Source organism: Aquarana catesbeiana, linkage group LG09, assembly GCF_042186555.1.
Source record: "Aquarana catesbeiana isolate 2022-GZ linkage group LG09, ASM4218655v1, whole genome shotgun sequence".
NCBI classification, from domain to species: domain Eukaryota; kingdom Metazoa; phylum Chordata; class Amphibia; order Anura; family Ranidae; genus Aquarana; species Aquarana catesbeiana.
Window position 1 is genome coordinate 150,474,122 of NC_133332.1, and position 19,215 is coordinate 150,493,336.

The 19,215-nt window shown below is 46.6% G+C and overlaps 1 protein-coding gene across 2 annotated transcripts in view; it reads right to left on the reverse strand.

The window, feature by feature from the left end:
- The window catches only part of IDS (iduronate 2-sulfatase), a 73,785-nt gene extending 61,784 nt beyond the window's left edge, over nucleotides 1-12,001 (reverse strand). Inside the window, exon 1 of one of the 2 annotated variants that reach the window (XM_073599270.1) lies at nucleotides 11,815-12,001. In XM_073599270.1, the coding sequence (XP_073455371.1) occupies nucleotides 11,815-11,905 (91 nt within the window). In that variant the 5' untranslated portion in view covers nucleotides 11,906-12,001. Of the gene's footprint in view, nucleotides 1-11,618; nucleotides 11,764-11,814 lie in introns of those variants that run through there. The other variant, XM_073599269.1, reaches the window with a different exon arrangement.
- Between the last annotated feature and the right edge of the window lie 7,214 nt (nucleotides 12,002-19,215).

The window sequence follows — 19,215 nt, forward strand, 5'->3', positions numbered from 1 at the left end:
ACAGGGCATAAGTGCGTGAAAAAGCTCAAAAAAGCTCATAAAAGTTTGAAAATGCACAAAAAATAAAAAGGTAGAGTTAACTGAGGGGAGGGTTTGTGAAAAATAAAAAACGCTTATGCTCAAAGAACCTCAATAAAAACATGCAAAAGATCACAAAAAAGCACAAGCTCAAATGCCTGTTAACCACTTCAGCCACGGAAGAATTTACCCTCGTCCTGACCAGAGCACTTTTTGCGATATGGCACGGTGTCGCATTAACTGGCAATTGCGCGGTTGTGCGATGTGGCACCCAAACAAAATTGACTTCCTTTTTTTCCCCACAAATAGAGCTTTCTTTTGGTGGTATTTGATCACCTATGTGGTTTTTATTTTTTGCGCTATAAACAAAAAAAAGCGACAATTTTGACAAATAAGCAATATTTTTTACTTTTTGCTATAATAAATATCCCCAAAAAATATATAAAAAAAATATTTTTTTTTTCTCAGTTTAGGCCGATATGTATTCTTCTACATATTTTTGGTAAAAAAAAAAATTAAAAAAAAAAAAAAAATCGCAATAAGCGTATATTGATTGGTTTGTGCAAAAGTAGCTACAAAATAGGAAATAGATTTATGGCATTTTTATTATTAATTTTTTTTTTTTTTTTTTGTAATGGCGGCGATCTACAATTTTTATCATGACTGCAACATTCTGGCGGACACATCGGACACTTTTGACACCATTTTGGGACCATTGTCATTTATACAGCGATCAGTGCTATAAAAATGCACTGATTACTGTGTAAATGACAATGGCAGGGAAGGGGTTAAACACTAGGGGGCGATCAAGGGGTTAAGTGTGTCCCAGGGAGTGATTCTAATGCCCTGTACACATGGTCGGACATTGATCGGACATTCCAACAAAATCCATGGATTTTTTACGACGGATGTTGGCTCAAACTTGTCTTGCATACACACGGTCACACAAAGTTGTCAGAAAATCCGATCTTTCTAAACGCGGTGACGTAAAACACGTACGTCGGGACTACAAACGGGGCAGTAGCCAATAGCTTTCGTCTCTCAATTTATTCTGAGCATGCGGGGCACTTTGTGCATCGGATTTGTGTACACACGATCAGAATTTCCGACAATGGATTTTGTTGTCGGAAAATTTTATAGCAAGCTCTCAAACTTTGTGTGTCGGAAATTCCGATGGAAAATGTGTGATGGAGCCTACACACGGTCGGAATTTCCGACAAGGTCCTATCACACATTTTCCGTCAGAAAATCCGACCGTGTGTACAGGGCAAAACTGTGGGGGGGATGGGCTACCACTGACATGACAGCGATCACTGCTCCTGATGACAGGGAGCAGTAGATCCCTGTCATGTCACTAGGCAGAACGGGGAAATGGCTTGTTTACAAAGGCATCTCCCCGTTCTTTCCGCTCCATGACACGATTGCGGGCCACCGCCGGGCATTGCGGGCACGCCCACAATGCCGCAATTTAAAGGGGACGTACCCATACGCCCATTTGCCCAGCCGTGTGATTGTGCTGACGTACATCGTCGTGCGCTGGTCGGCTAGTGGTTAAAGCAGCTTTTTTTTTTAGCTGCAGTGTGCATGAGTCCATAGAAATGCAGTGTTCTTGTCACTTCCTGTGAGATGAACAGAAAATGAAAACAAGCTTATCTTCCTTCTGTAATCTACTAATTCCATCAACCCCCATGTAAAGGAAATGTGCAAAGGCAAACATAGCCACCCAGGGACAGAAAGTGTGTTATTTACAGGATTCCCAGATCAAAAGAAAGAAAAAAAAGCCTAAAGCCTTGTACACACTAGCAGTTTTTTTTTCAAAACTGACAGCTCCGGTTGGAGCCTCTGTACTAACGATCTGATGTTAGTACAGCAATCTCCCCCACTGATCTATCGTGTTGTGACGGGGATGGCCCTCCGCCAGAACACTTTGGTAAACGCTCTCCGCCAACTGGGAGGATGTAATATAATACATTATTGTTTTTTGGGTTAAGCTACACCTTAAATATATCCACTATAGCTGTACTATGTAGAAAAAAAAAAAAGTGGTTTTGCAAAGAGCGTCCCAGAACCGCTGCTCTGTGTGTCCATTCATACACGGAGCATGGTTCGGCCCTGCTCTGGCTCTCTCCTCATTGGCTCACTGGCAGTGATAGGCAGCAGCGGGGGCCAATGGCTGCTGTCTCAGTTTATGATTAAGAGACTTTGGAGAGCCACTGCTCTCATGCACATCACTGGATCGAGTGGGGGCTGCACACAGAAGGTTTGTTACCTTAATGCCTAGAAACAATGGCCTGGTGAGAGCACTGTTGTTATGGGAGGACATCATAAGATGTCCTCCCAGAGCCTGCCTCTCGCACGGCCGTGCAGCGGCGCGGTCTTTCACTGGCTGTGTCCACCAAACACAGCCGATGACTGATCAGTGTACCGGCCTGCTGCTAGTGTCATGTGATTGCTGTGACCAATCACAGCACATCACATGACAATTGTAAACAATGAATGGCTTCCTTTCATGCCATCTATTGTATACAATTGTGTTGCTAGCTGTGATTGGTCACAGTGAACACATGGTACAGACAGGCCTATCACAGCTAATCACAACAAGAGACACTGAATAAACCAGTAACCAATTTATTCAGTTAAAATGGTTACTTATACCAATCACTTTCCCAGAGTGGTACAGTGTTACTATGGTAACACTGTATTGCTCTGGTCACAGTGTGTTAGAAAAGAAAATTGTTTAAAAAAAATGTACTAAAAAAAAAAAAAAAAAAAAAAAAATTGTAATTCTTCTTCTTATTATTTTTTTATTATACTGTCAGTGTCCCTGCTCACTAGAGCTGCACAATTAATCGTTAAAAAATTGTGATCTTGATTCAACCCCCCTGACAATCTCTATTGCAGAGTTTGCTGATTCTTTCATATAACAAGTGGAGAGACTTATCTGCTCACTCAGCTGTCAAAAGAAAACATCTGGGCAGTCTGCCAAGTTTTTAACATGAAACATTGTAACTAACTCTTCTTTCTTAGATCAAAAGGATAAACTTCTGTGTGTAAAGAAAAAATCCAGGCAGTCTGTCAAGTTTTTAACAATGTGTAAATGCAGGAAGTTTCTGACACTTGTTTCTTAAGTTAAAATCAATATTTTTTGCTAGAAATTACCCCCAAACATTATATATATTTTAGCAGAGACCCTAGGGAATAAAATGTTAATTGCTGCAATATTTTATGTCACACTGTATTTGCCCAGCGGTCTTTCAAATGCAATTTTTGGGGAAAAAATACACTTCAATGAATAAAAAAAAAAAAAAAAAAAAAACGAAACACTAAATTTAGCCCATTTATTTTTTTGTTTGTTTTAATGTGAAAGATGATGTTACGCCGCGAGAATCGTGATCTATCTTCTAAGCAAAAAAATTGTGATTCTCATTTTAGCCAGAATCGTGCAGCTCTACTGATCACTACCACACGCCAGTTATATGAGAACGCTGTACTGCACTGGTTATTTTATTTCTTAATTTTCAAATAATTGTAACAAAAAAGTACAACTGAAAAAAAAAAAAACTTGGCATGTCTCTTACTAAATACCTTTTTTTTTTTACTTTCAAATATAATTTATTAGATTGTAACAAAGAATAGTTGACAAACAATGTCCTGAAGTAATACATACAGGCTTTGTACTGAAGATTCCTACCATCCTTTATAGTATAAGAAGGGTGGGGTAGAGAGAGTTTGGGAAAAAGAGAGAGAAAAGGGGGAGCTATAGACCAGAAGCAGAAGAAAGGATGCGAGCGAGTTGTGGGAATTGTAGGGAGGAGGGGAGAAGGGAGATAGAGAAAGGGCATCCGAGGACTGCAAATGTACCGATTCTAGTAGAACGTACTCTTGTGAGTGTTTTTGGCATCTGAACAGCAAAAGATTAAAGATTCTCTTTAAGGATGTCGATGGCAGGTGTGTAGGATCGATTAGCGCTATGGTGGACTTGCAGTTGGATAAAGGTTTCCTTGCATTGTATGAAAAATGAGGTGCAGTTAAGATGGCTTTTTCTGACGTTGTCAGGCAGTGATCGATGAAAGATGCCCATCGTTTTTTGAGTTTGGTATTGGGCCAGTTTTTGTGGAGCAAAGCATCTAATTTTTCTTGGAATAGTAGAGTTTTGAGAGATTTTACGGTTTCAGAAACGGTCGGAGGAGTGGTGGAGATCCAATGATTAAGTATAGTCCTTTGAGCTAGGAGGAGAGTCAGGAGAGTCCATTGAAGGTTTTTCCGGGGTAGTGGCTTGGAGGTGGCTGCTGTTGTACTGATTTTTGGTGGGTATCCAAATAGCAAAAGCATGGGGTCTTTCTCCAGAGTGAAATCAGTCACTTTTTGGATAAGGTTAAGGATTGTGGACCAGAAGGTAGCTATCTGTGGACAGAGCCATAAGCGGTGGATTAAAGAGGGTTTATGAAGGGAGCACCATGGGCATAAGGACCCTGAAGTGGAGGGGTGTTTCGTAGAGAAAGGGTAGTAAGCCCTGTGCATTAGCTTTAATTGAGTTTCCCTCCAAGACTCATTTGGTATAATGCTTCTTGTAATCTTATATCCTACTATGATATTGTCTATGTCGACTTGGCCCGGTAAGTCTACTGACCAGGATGTGATGTAGGTATTTTGTATTTAGTGAACTTCCCGTTGAGAGGGTGGTAAATATCTGATATGGAGTAGCTCTGTTCCGCTATTAGCTTGTCTAAGAATGATTGTTGGAACCTGATGCTTTTCTTCGGACAGGTTTTGGCAATGAAATTTGAGCATTGCGACACATGGAGAAAGTGGTGGGTAGAAAGACTGAACTCTTCCATGATGAGGTGGAAAGGTTTGAGAGAGCCATTTGCGCCATGGTATAGAGAGCGAGCATTGATTAATCCTTTGTCTCTCCATTTAGAGAAAGTTTCGTACTGGAGACTAAGTGGGAACATAGGGTTGCCATGGATTGGAAGAAACCTGGAGACGTAAGGTAAAAGACCCAGTTTTTTCCTCGCTTCTCTCCATGCTATTATTGTGTCTCTGAACAGCAGATTTTGTTTGATATGAATCGGGATCCGATGCAGCGAGCTATGAAGGAGGGCGGAAAGATTTATTGGGTAAGCCAAGTCCGATTCCAATCCATAATTGGAGTATTTTGACACTTGTGTAATCCAGTCCATTCCTGTACTAAATACCTTTGACTATCTACTTTCCAAAGAAGGGGTAATTTGAGGGATATTTGTACTCTCCTGGCATTTTCGGGCCTCAAGAAATGAGATAGGCCATCAGTACATCAGGATTCATCAATTTTCAAATATATTTGTTAGTTTGTGGAATATATAACTTTACTTCAGACTGAATAATATACACTGATTTGAGTTATTTTCACCAAAGAAATGTAGTGCAATACATTTTGACCTTTAATTTATGAAGAAAAATTATTTATTTGCTAATTTGTATAACAGAAACAAAGAAAATGCAGGTTTTTTTCCAACTTTCAATTCTTTTTTTTTTTGCAAAAAATAAAAAAACCCAGTGGTGAATAAATACCACCAAAAGAAAGCTCTATTTGTGTGAAATAAAATGATAAAAATTTCATATGGGTACAGCGTTGCATGGCCGCGTAATTGTCATTTAAATTGTGACAGAGCTGAAAGATGAAAAATTGGCCTGGGCAGGAAGTGCCTGGTGTTGAAGTGGTAAAGGTTCTTTTTCTTGTTTATTATTTTAATTAAAAAAAAAATAATGATTACCTGCTCTTTTTGGGTCCCCTGCTGGCTCTCCTGGCTCCCCTCCACTGCGTGCCACCATAGCAAGTGGCTTGGAATGGGGGCACACGAGCGCCACCTCACTGGCTGTGATTGACAGCAGCAGGAACCAATAGCTTCTGCTGCTGTGTCTGAGCCAATGAGGAGGGAGACTGCCATTTCTCTTGTGCACAGCACTGGATCAAGATCAGGCTCAGGTAAGTAAAAGGGGGAGCTAGAGGGAGAGGCTGTAAACAGAAAGTTTTTTAGCGTAATGTAGAAAATGCAGTAAGATTTAAGAAAAACTTTAGCCTTAAAGTGTTACTAAACCCACAACAGTAAAACCAGTGTGTATATGCAGTAAAGCATGCTTGTTCTAATCACTGTGGGATTTACTCTGCATTGTGTAAAAAAGTTGCTTGATCCTGTATGCACAAATCCTCCTCTTTTTCCACTGACTCCCAAACATTACTGAATAAGTCAGACTTACTGAAGTCAAGCTGCACATGCTCAGTTTGGTGTGTATTGCTATAGAGTTTTTTTTTTTCTTGGGAGAGTGCATGTGATCAGCACAGGGCCAATCAGCACTGTCCAGCCAGAGGGTCAGGGGTCCTGGATCCTGATAAGACAGCTCAGTGCAGTATGAAAACTCCTCCTACAAGCTTTAACCAGGAACTGATAGAAGTTACAAGACTGCTATATACTGCTGATGAGAAAAGGTATTTAGCAGTTTATATTTACTAAGGGCCAGTTTACATCATAGAAATACAGTCCGGAAGCGTTTCTGCATGCTTGTTTTTGACGCATTTCTAATGTTTTCCAGTGCATTTTTCCCCCTCTTTTCTTCTTTACCTTCAATGGGGACATGTGCGTTTTGGTGCGTTTTTGGTGCATTCCAGTGTGCTTTTGATGTGTTTTACGCGTTCCAGTACAGTTCAGTGCAGAAAAAATGCAGCATATTCTCCTTTTTTTCTGAAACTGGAACTAACCACACTGGTGTGAACTATGCCACTGGAAACCATATAACCTACTATCCATGCTGTTCTGATGCTGAAACAAAATGCACTGGACTGCATGTGGTGTGAACTGGCCCTTAAAGTGGAGTTCCACTAGTTTTTCAGTTTAGGGCTGCAACTAACGATTATTTTCATATCGATTAGTTGGCCGATTATTTTGTCGATTAATCGGTTCCCGACCGGCCGCCGCAGCTGTACTGTGGAAGGTTGGCTCCCCTGGGCGAGCCGCCATAACTCTATGTCCGCCCTTTAAAACACTGTAGAAGGTGCGCATGCGTGCCACGCGCGATGACCGCCGGGCACCCGCAATCGCTCATGACAGAGCGAGAACCGGAATCTGTATTTGTAAACACACAACTCCCTGTTCTCTCAGGGGAGAGGAGAAAGATTGTGTGCTCATACTAAGTATGAACACCGACCGGTCTCCTCCCCTAGTCACTCCCATCCCCCCTACAGTTAGAACACACCTAGGGAACACAGTTAACCCCTTGATTGCCCCCTAGTGGTAACCCCTTCCCTGCAAGTGACATTTATACAGTAATACAGTGCATTTTTATAGCGGCCTATAAACCATTTTATAATGGTCTCAAAAAGTGTCAAAGGTGTCCAATTTGTCCGCCGCAATATCACAGTCCCGATAAAAAACGCAGATCACCGCCATTACTAGTAAAAATAATAATAATAAAAATGCCACAAATCTATCCCCTATTTTGTAGCCGCTATAACTTTTGCGCAAACCAATCAATATACGCTTATTGCGATTTTTTTTACCAAAAACATGTAGAAGAATACATATCGGCCTGAACTGAGGAAAAAATGTGTTTTTGTTTTTTTAAATTTGGGATATTTATTATAGCAAAAAGTAAAAGATATTGTGTTTTTTTCAAAATTGTCGCTTATAGCACAAAAAATAAAAACTGCAAAGGTGATCAAATACCACCAAAAGAAATCTCTAATTGTGGGGAAAAAAGGACATCAATTTTGTTTTGGTACAGCATCGTGAGACCACGCAATTGTCAGTTAAAGCGACGCAGTGCCGTATTGCAAAAAATGGCCTGGTCATTCAGCAGCCAAATCTTCTGGGGCTGAAGTGGTTAATCGGAAAAAAATCATACAAAAAAACGTAATATGCCATTTTTTTCGTTTATTTAAAATAATAATGAAAAAAACGTTGTGTTACACAGGTATACACAGGTCATATACAGCTATCCTGTCATGATGGGGTTTATAGTACAAGAAACCCCGCCAGGAACACCAATGATGTGGCACTATTATTTTAACGGCCAATCACAGTGGCCGTTTACAGCGCGATCGCCACCTCCAATGAGAGATTATCTGAAATGTAAACAATTGAGATCATCTCTCATTGCCGGCTCTCTCTCCTCACACAGAGACAGCGTGTGAGGAGAGAGAGCTTCTGTGAGTAAATTTTTGAAAGTATAAAAGCGAAGTGTGCCCAAAAAGTGCCCAACAGTGCCCACAGCGACATCTATCTATTGCCATCTGTGCCCATCAGTGCCCACTTGTGCCATCAGTGCATCGTCTGTGCCCGTCTGTGCCACCTCTTCAGTGCCCATCTGTGCCACCTCATCAGTGCCCATCTGTACCAATCAGTGCCCATCTGTGCTGCCTCATCAGTGCCCATCTGTGGTGCCTCATCAGTGCCCATCTGTGCCACCTCACCAGTGCCACATCAGTGCATATCTGTGCCCACCTGTGCCGCCTCATTAGTGTAAATCTGTGCAATCAGTGCACATCTGTGCTGCTTCCTCAGTGCCCATCTGTGCTGCCTCAGTGCCCATCTGTGCCGCCTCATCAGTGCCCATTTGTGCCGCCTCATCAGTGCACATCTGTGCCATCAATCAGTGCAACCTCATCAGTGCAGGCTTAGCACACACCTGTGCAATCTCATAACCACCAGCAGCCATGTCCAAAAAAAGCTTTTCTGCCGAGGAGGCATACCAAATTCTTTCCACGGCCGACGAGAGCAACAGTGAGCTCTCTTTTTCGGATTCCCTTACCAATTCGGATTCTGACGTAAATTACGAGCCAGTCCTCAGTAGTGGAACACTAAAGGACTCAGAGGAGGAAGAAACTCGGCCCACCAAACGAAGGTGTTATAGTGAGGAGGCAGTGGCATCCACCAGCATCGCAGTGGCATCCACCAGCACCGCAGTGGCATCCACCAGCACCGCAGTGCCTCAGCAAGAAAGGCCAAGTACGAGTGGGGTGTCACCTCAGCCCCAAAGGGTTAGGTCCCATGCCAGCCTTCCCTATGCCCTTCAGAACCTCTTGTGGCTTCCTCCTAAATTCAGGAGAAGCTAGCGTTCCCCCTTTCACTGCCCGTCCAGGTGGATACAGAGAATTTTACCCCAATTAATTTTTTTAATTTAATTTTTACGGAGGACATGTTGGCGTCAATTGTTACCCAGTGCAACCTGTATGCACAGCAATTTATTTTGCAAAATCCCACATCATATTATGCCCATCCCTATGAGTGGAGAGACCTGACAGTGGAGGAGTTCAAGGTTTTTTTTGGGCCTCACATTTAATATGGGGCTCACCAAAAAATGAATTCCGTTCCTATTGGTCAACCCACCCCCTCCACCACATGCCGCTCTTCTCCGCGGTAATGCCCAGAACCAGGTATCTGATGATAATGAGGTTCCTACATTTCAGCAACAATACCCAGTGCCCTCCCCGAAATGATCCAAATTATGACAGGCTTTACAAAATTCGGCCAATATTAAATTATTTTTCTGAAGTATTCCCCCAGCTGTTCACCCCGACCAACACATATGTGTGGATGAGTCCCTTGTTAAATTTAGCGGCAGGCTTAAAATTAAGCAATTTATCCCAAGCAAAAGGGCCCGCTATGGGGTGAAGGTGTACAAACTATGTGACTGAGCCACAGGGTACACATATTCCTTCATAGTGTACGAAGGGAAGGACACCCAGCTGCAGCCCCTAATTGCCCGGACTACTTGGGATCCAGCGGGAAAGTTGTTTGGGACCTCATATACCCCCTACTCGACAAAGGATACCACCTGTATGTAGACAACTTCTACACTTCTCTGCCCCTGTTCCACAACCTTCATCGGAAGAAGATGCCAGCATGTGGCACCGTAAAAAAGAATCGGAAGGGCTTTCCTCAAAGTCTTGTTAATAAGAAGTTGAGAAAAGAAGAAATGGCAAGTCTGCGTAACAAAGAGATTCTGGCAGTGAAGTGGAGGAACAGAAGGGATGTGTACATGTTGTCTTCCATCCACAATAACAACTATGTGGAAATCCTCAGAAGGAATGGCCCCATCCAGAAACCAACATGCATCCATGAATACAATTTGTTTATGGGGGGAGTCGACTTCAAACGATCAAATGCTGGAACCATACCTTGCCACAAGACGGACATACCATTGGTACAAAAAAGTAGCAATTTATTTTTTTCAATTGGCCATATTCAATTCCAATATCATTTACCACACAACTCCACCCAAAACCCCCAACCCTTCCTTGGCTACCAGGAGGAAATTTACACTGCCCTTATATTCCCAAACGGCCCACCAGAAAACATCCGATCAGATGTTGTTAGTCGACTCTCCAAACGCCACTTTCCAGATAAACTCCCTCCCAAATCGACAAGCCAAAGACGCCAAAAAAGATGGAAGGTGTGTACCAGAGCAGGAGTCAGAAGAGACACATCTTATTATTGTGCACAATGTCAAACTTCAAATAACTCACCATGCCTCTTACTAAATACCCTGGAATGTCTACTTTCCAAAAAGGGGTCATTTGGGGGGCATTTGTACTTTCCTGGCTTGTTAGGGTCTCAAGAAATGAGATGGGCCTCAGTACATCAGGTGTGATCAGATGTGATCATTTTTTTATGATTGGCACCATAGTTTGTAGACTCTATAAATTTCACACAGACCACATAATATCCACTAATTTGGGTTATTTTTACCAAAGATATGTAGCAGTATAAATTGTGGCCAACATTTATGAAGAAAATTTGCTAATTTGCAAAATTTTATCACAGAAACAAAGAAAAAAGCATTTTTTTTCAAAATTTTCAGTCTTTTTTCATTTATAGCGCAAAAATTAAAAAACCCAGAGGTGATCAAATACCACCAAATGAAAGCTCTATTTGTATGAAAAAAAGGACAAAAAATCATTTGGGTACAGTGTTGCATGACTGAGTAATTGTCATTTAAAGTGTGAGAGCACTGAAAGCTGAAAATTGGTCTGGGCAGGAGGGGGGTTTAAGTGCCCAGTAAGCAAGTGGTTAAAGAGGAAGTTGCATGTTCCGTGTACTGTGGGAGACCAGATAAAGTGAATGCAGGGTCCTGGGTTTAGCAACACTTTAAGCCCTTGTTCACATTGGAGTGACTTGTCATGCGATTTGACAGGTAAAATTGCATGACAAGTCATATCCCATTGCCAGCAATCGCACTGTTCAAATCGGTGCGACGCCGACTTTGCGTTGCCTCAATGATTCAAAAAAGTAGTTTCTTCACTACTTTTGGTGATTTCGGTTGCGACTTGAATAGACATCTGTGCATGAAGCCGTACAGAGGTCTTCCAAGTCGCACTGACATGCAGCTTTGAAATCGTACCATTTTAGATGAAGATGCACGATTTCAAAGCTGCAGTCAATGTGAACAGCTGAAATAATTTAAAATGAGAAAAACGTGTTTCAGTTACTAATTGGAGTTATAACTCCATCAATGCTGCATAAACTGTTGGCGCTATATAAATCTTGTATTATAATAATACATATAAATCCTGTGTTCTAATAATCATACAGGGAGAGTGAGAGTAGATAGAAGCCGCTTACATGCAGTTCTGGTGTTCGGCCACATGATGGCAGAAGGTGTGAGTACAAAATAAACACATTGCTGAGCGGACACACAGCTTCCGGTGTGTGAAATCCGACCCATAAGAACGGACAGAGTGTTCCATCATAGAATACATACAGGGTTATGAGTACACTATATATATACTGTATAAAGCGCCTGTCTCTGTGATACAACCTGGAGCATATTCCAGCTGTTCTCCGCCTACAATGGAGGAAGCAGAGTGACCGAGCAGAAGAAGGAAGAAGTAACATGTCGGGGGATTCATGTTAGAGGAGACTGAGGAGGTATCCCTCCGTATGTCATCACCATCCACACCTCATCACATGACCCCATCCACAGGAGTACTGCACTTCCTGGTCCATCACTCAAACCTCCTCTGATTGGCTGCTTCGGTATGCTGACTGATGTATGGGAGATATTCATTGGTCCATCCTAATGGCTCTACTAAAGAGGACAAGCTCATGTATGTTCTTATTCGCCGGATTACAAACAATAAATCTGATAAAGGAGACTATATCAAAAATAAAATTTAATAAAAGATATCTATCTTTTTGTTATGCAGTTTAATAGAAGTGTGATTTTCTTGATTCAAGAATTATACACTATATTGCCAAAAGTATTGGGACACCTGCCTTTCCACACACATGAACTTTAATGGAACCCCAGTCTTAGTCCGTAGGGTTCAATATCGAGTCGGCCCACCCTTTGCAGCTATAACAGCTTCAACTCTTCTGGGAAGGCTGTCCACAAGGTTTAGGAGTGTGTCTATGGGAATGTTTGACCATTCTTCTAGAAGTGCATTTGTGAGGTCATCTCCACCAAATGATTTGGACCAGTGCACAAAGCAAGGTCCATAACGACATGGATGAGCGAGTTTGGGGTGGAGGAACTTGACTGGCCTGCACAGAGTCCTGACCTCAACCCAATAGAACACCTTTGGTATGAATTAGAGCAGAGACTGCGAGCCAGGCCTTCTCATCCAACATCAGTGCCTGACCTCACAAATGCACTTCTGGAAGAATGGTCAAACATTCCCATAGACACACTCCTAAACCTTGTGGACAGCCTTCCCAGAAGGGTTAAAGTTGTTATAGCTGCAAAGGGTGGGCCAACTCGGTATTGAACCCTACGGACTAAGACTGGGGTTCCATTAAAGTTCATGTTTGTGTAAAGGCAGGTGCATGTTCCTTCCTGTCCACCAAACCTGTCCCCAGATCATTCCCAGCCGTGGCTCAGCATCCTTCATGTCCCTGGCACTGTGTCCCCTGATAACCCCCTTCTCCAGCACTGTGTCCCCTGATCACTGATAACCCCCCATCTCCAGCACTGTGTCCCCTGATCACTGATAACCCCCCCATCTCCAGCACTGTGTCCCCTGATCACTGATAACCTCCCATCTACAGCACTGTGTCCCCTGATCACTGATAACCCCCCATCTCCAGCACTGTGTCCTCTGATCACTGATAACCCCCCATCTCCAGCCCTGTGTCCTCTGATCACTGATAACCCCCCATCTCCAGCACTGTGTCCCCTGATCACTGATAACCCCCCCCCCCCCATCTCCAGCACTGTGTCCCCTGATCACTGATAACCCCCCATCTCCAGCACTGTGTCCCCTGATCACTGATAACCTCCCATCTCCAGCACTGTGTCCCCTGATCACTGATAACCCCCCCCATCTCCAGCACTGTGTCCTCTGATCACTGATAACCCCCCATCTCCAGCCCTGTGTCCCCTGATCACTGATAACCTCCCATCTCCAGCACTGTGTCCCCTGATCACTGATAACCCCCCATCTCCAGCACTGTGTCCCCTGATCACTGATAACCCCCCCATCTCCAGCCCTGTGTCCCCTGATAACCCCCCCATCTCCAGCCCTGTGTCCCCTGATCACTGATAACCCCCCATTACCAGCACTGTGTTCCCTGATCACTGATAACCCCCCATCTCCAGCACTGTGTCCCCTGATCACTGATAACCTCCCCATCTCCAGCACTGTGTCCCCTGATCACTGATAACCCCCCATCTCCAGCACTGTGTCCCCTGATCACTGATAACCTCCCCATCTCCAGCACTGTGTCCTCTGATCACTGATAACCTCCCCATCTCCAGCACTGTGTCCTCTGATCACTGATAACCCCCCATCTCCAGCACTGTGTCCCCTGATCACTGATAACCTCCCCATCTCCAGCACTGTGTCCCCTGATCACTGATAACCCCCCATCTCCAGCCCTGTGTACCCTGATCACTGATAACCTCCCATCTCCAGCACTGTGTCCCCTGATCACTGATAACCCCCTTCTCCAGCACTGTGTCCCCTGATCACTGATAACCCCCCATCTCCAGCACTGTGTCCTCTGATCACTGATAACCCCCCCATCTCCAGCACTGTGTCCCCTGATCACTGATAACCTCCCCATCTCCAGCACTGTGTCCCCTGATCACTGATAACCCCCCCATCTCCAGCACTGTGTCCTCTAATCACTGATAACCCCCCATCTCCAGCCCTGTGTCCCCTGATCACTGATAACCTCCCATCTCCAGCACTGTGTCCCCTGATCACTGATAACCCCCTTCTCCAGCACTGTGTCCCCTGATCACTGATAACCCCCCCATCTCCAGCACTGTGTCCCCTGATCACTGATAACCCCCCATCTCCAGCACTGTGTCCCCTGATCACTGATAACCCCCCATCTCCAGCACTGTGTCCCCTGATCACTGATAACCCCCCATCTCCAGCACTGTGTCCCCTGATCACTGATAACCCCCCCATCTCCAGCACTGTGTCCTCTGATCACTGATAATCCCCCATCTCCAGCACTGTGTCACCTGATCACTGATAACCTCCCATCTCCAGCACTGTGTCCCCTGATCACTGATAACCCCCCCATCTCCAGCACTGTGTCCCCTGATCACTGATAACCCCCCCATCTCCAGCCCCGTGTCCCCTGATCACTGATAACCCCCCCATCTCCAGCCCTGTGTCCCCTGATCACTGATAACCCCCCCCCCCATCACCAGCACTGTGTCCCCTGATCACTGATAACCCCCCATCTCCAGCACTGTGTCCCCTGATCACTGATAACCTCCCTATCTCCAGCACTGTGTCCCCTGATCACTGATAACCCCCCATCACCAGCACTGTGTCCCCTGATCACTGATAACCCCCCATCTCCAGCACTGTGTCCTCTGATCACTGATAACCCCCCATCTCCAGCACTGTGTCCCCTGATCACTGATAACCCCCCATCTCCAGCACTGTGTCCTCTGATCACTGATAACCCTCCATCTCCAGCACTGTGTCTCCTGATCACTGATAACCCCCCATCTCCAGCACTGTGTCCTCTGATCACTGATAACCCCCCATCTCCAGCACTGTGTCCCCTGATCACTGATAACCCCCCATCTCCAGCACTGTGTCCCCTGATCACTGATAACCCCCCATCTCCAGCACTGTGTCCCCTGATCACTGATAACCTCCCCATCTCCAGCACTGTGTCCCTTGATCACTGATAACCCCCCATCACCAGCACTGTGTCCCCTGATCACTGATAACCCCCCATCTCCAGCACTGTGTCCTCTGATCACTGATAACCCCCCATCTCCAGCACTGTGTCCCCTGATCACTGATAACCCCCCATCTCCAGCACTGTGTCCTCTGATCACTGATAACCCCCCATCTCCAGCACTGTGTCCCCTGATCACTGATAACCCCCCATCTTCAGCACTGTGTCCCCTGATCACTGATAACCCCCCATCTCCAGCACTGTGTCCCCTGATCACTGATAACCCCCCCCATCTCCAGCACTGTGTCCCCTGATCACTGATAACCCCCCATCTCCAGCACTGTGTCCCCTGATCACTGATAACCCCCCATCACCAGCACTGTGTCCCCTGATCACTGATAACCCCCCATCTCCAGCACTGTGTCCTCTGATCACTGATAACCCCCCATCTTCAGCACTGTGTCCCCTGATCACTGATAACCCCCCATCTCCAGCACTGTGTCCTCTGATCACTGATAACCCCCCATCTCAAGCACTTGTCCCCTGATCACTGATAACCTCCCCATCTCCAGCACTGTGTCCCCTGATCACTGATAACCCCCCATCTCCAGCACTGTGTCCTCTGATCACTGATAACCCCCCATCTCCAGCACTGTGTCCCCCGATCACTGATACCCTCCCCATCTCCAGCACTGTGTCCCCCGATCACTGATAACCCCCCATCTCCAGCACTGTGTCCCCTGATCACTGATAACCCCCCATCTCCAGTACTGTGTCCCCTGATCACCGATAACCCCCCATCTCCAGCACTGTGTCCCCTGATCACTGATAACCTCCCCGTCTCCAGCACTGTGTCCCCTGATCACTGATAACCTCCCCATCTCCAGCACTGTGTCCCCTGATCACTGATAACCCCCCATCTCCAGCACTGTGTCCCCTGATCACTGATAACCCCCCATCTTCAGCACTGTGTCCCCTGATCACTGATAACCCCCCATCTCCAGCACTGTGTCCCCTGATCACTGATAACCCCCCCATCTCCAGCACTGTGTCCCCTGATCACTGATAACCTCCCCATCTCCAGCACTGTGTCCCCTGATCACTGATAACCCCCCCATCGTCAGCACTGTGTCCCCTGATCACTGATAACCCCCCATCTCCAGCACTGTGTCCCCTGATCACCTCCCCATCTCCAGCACTGTGTCCCCTGATCACTGATAACCTCCCCATCTCCAGCACTGTGTCCACTGATCACTGATAACCCCCCATCTCCAGCACTGTGTCCCCTGATCACTGATAACCCCCCATCTCCAGCACTGTGTCCCCTGATCACTGATAACCCCCCATCTCCAGCACTGTGTCCCCTGATCACTGATAACCCCCCATATCCAGCACTGTGTCCCCTGATCACTGATAACCCCCCATCTCCAGCACTGTGTCTCCTGATCACTGATAACCTCCCCATCTCCAGCACTGTGTCCCCTGATCACTGATAACCCCCCATCTCCACCACTGTGTCCCCTGATCACTGATAACCTCCCCATCTCCAGCACTGTGTCCCCTGATCACCTCCCCATCTCCAGCACTGTGTCCCCTGATCACTGATAACCTCCCCATCTCCAGCACTGTGTCCCCTGATCACTGATAACCCCCCATCTCCAGCACTGTGTCCCCTGATCACTGATAACCCCCATCTCCAGTACTGTGTCCCCTGATCACTGATAACCCCCCATCTCCAGCACTGTGTCCCCTGATCACTGATAACCCCCCATCTCCAGCACTGTGTCCCCTGATCACCGATAACCCCCCATCTCCAGCACTGTGTCCTCTGATCACTGATAACCCCCCATCTCCAGCACTGTGTCCTCTGATCACTGATAACCCCCCATCTCCAGCACTGTGTCCCCTGATCACTGATAACCCCCCATCTCCAGCACTGTGTCCCCTGATCACTGATAACCCCCCATCTCCAGCACTGTGTCCCCTGATCACCGATAACCCCCCATCTCCAGCACTGTGTCCTCTGATCACTGATAACCCCCCATCTCCAGCACTGTGTCCCCTGATCACTGATAACCCCCCATCACCAGCACTGTGTCCCCTGATCACTGATAACCCCCCATCTCCAGCACTGTGTCCTCTGATCACTGATAACCCCCCATCTCCAGCACTGTGTCCTCTGATCACTGATAACCCCCCATCTCCAGCACTGTGTCCCCTGATCACTGATAACCCCCCATCTCCAGCACTGTGTCCCCTGATCACTGATAACCCCCCATCACCAGCACTGTGTCCCCTGATCACTGATAACCCCCCATCTCCAGCACTGTGTCCTCTGATCACTGATAACCCCCCATCTCCAGCACTGTGTCCCCTGATCACTGATAACCCCCCATCTCCAGCACTGTGTCCTCTGATCACTGATAACCCCCCATCTCCAGCACTGTGTCCCCTGATCACTGATAACCTCCCCATCTCCAGCACTGTGTCTCCTGATCACTGATAACCCCCCATCTCCAGCACTGTGTCTCCTGATCACTGATAACCCCCCATCTCCAGCACTGTGTCTCCTGATCACTGATAACCCCCCATCTCCAGCACTGTGTCCCCTGATCACTGATAACCCCCCATCTCCAGCACTGTGTCCCCTGATCACTGATAACCCCCCATCTCCAGCACTGTGTCCCCTGATCACTGATAACCTCCCCATCTCCAGCAGTGTGTCCCCTGATCACTGATAACCCCCCATCTTCAGCACTGTGTCCTCTGATCACTGATAACCCCCCCATCTCCAGCACTGTGCCCCCTGATCACTGATAACCTCCCCATCTTCAGCACTGTGTCCCCTGATCACTGATAACCCCCCATCTCCAGCACTGTGTCCCCTGATCACTGATAACCCCCCATCTCCAGCACTGTGTCCTCTGATCACTGATAACCCCCCATCTCCAGCACTGTGTCCCCTGATCACTGATAACCCCCCATCTCCAGCACTGTGTCCCCTGATAACTGATAACCCCCCATCTCCAGCACTGTGTCCCCTGATCACTGATAACCTCCCCATCTCCAGCACTGTGTCCCCTGATCACTGATAACCCCCCATCTCCAGCACTGTGTCCCCTGATCACTGATAACCCCCCATCTCCAGCACTGTGTCCCCTGATCACTGATAACCCCCCATCTCCAGCACTGTGTCCCCTGATCACTGATAACCTCCCCATCTCCAGCAGTGTGTCCCCTGATCACTGATAACCCCCCATCTTCAGCACTGTGTCCTCTGATCACTGATAACCCCCCCATCTCCAGCACTGTGCCCCCTGATCACTGATAACCTCCCCATCTTCAGCACTGTGTCCCCTGATCACTGATAACCCCCCATCTCCAGCACTGTGTCCCCTGATCACTGATAACCCCCCATCTCCAGCACTGTGTCCTCTGATCACTGATAACCCCCCATCTCCAGCACTGTGTCCCCTGATCACTGATAACCCCCCATCTCCAGCACTGTGTCCCCTGATAACTGATAACCCCCCATCTCCAGCACTGTGTCCCCTGATCACTGATAACCTCCCCATCTCCAGCACTGTGTCCCCTGATCACTGATAACCCCCCATCTCCAGCACTGTGTCCCCTGATCACTGATAACCCCCCATCTCCAGCACTGTGTCCCCTGATCACTGATAACCCCCCATCTCCAGCACTGTGTCCGCTGATCACTGATAACCCCCCATCTCCAGCACTGTGTCCCCTGATCACTGATAACCCCCCATCTCCAGCACTGTGTCCCCTGATCACTGATAACCCCCCATCTCCAGCACTGTGTCCCCTGATCACTGATAACCCCCCATCTCCAGCACTGTGTCCTCTGATCACTGATAACCCCCCATCTCCAGCACTGTGTCCCCTGATCACTGATAACCTCCCCATCTCCAGCACTGTGTCTCCTGATCACTGATAACCCCCCATCTCCAGCACTGTGTCTCCTGATCACTGATAACCCCCCATGTCCAGCACTGTGTCTCCTGATCACTGATAACCCCCCATCTCCAGCACTGTGTCCTCTGATCAC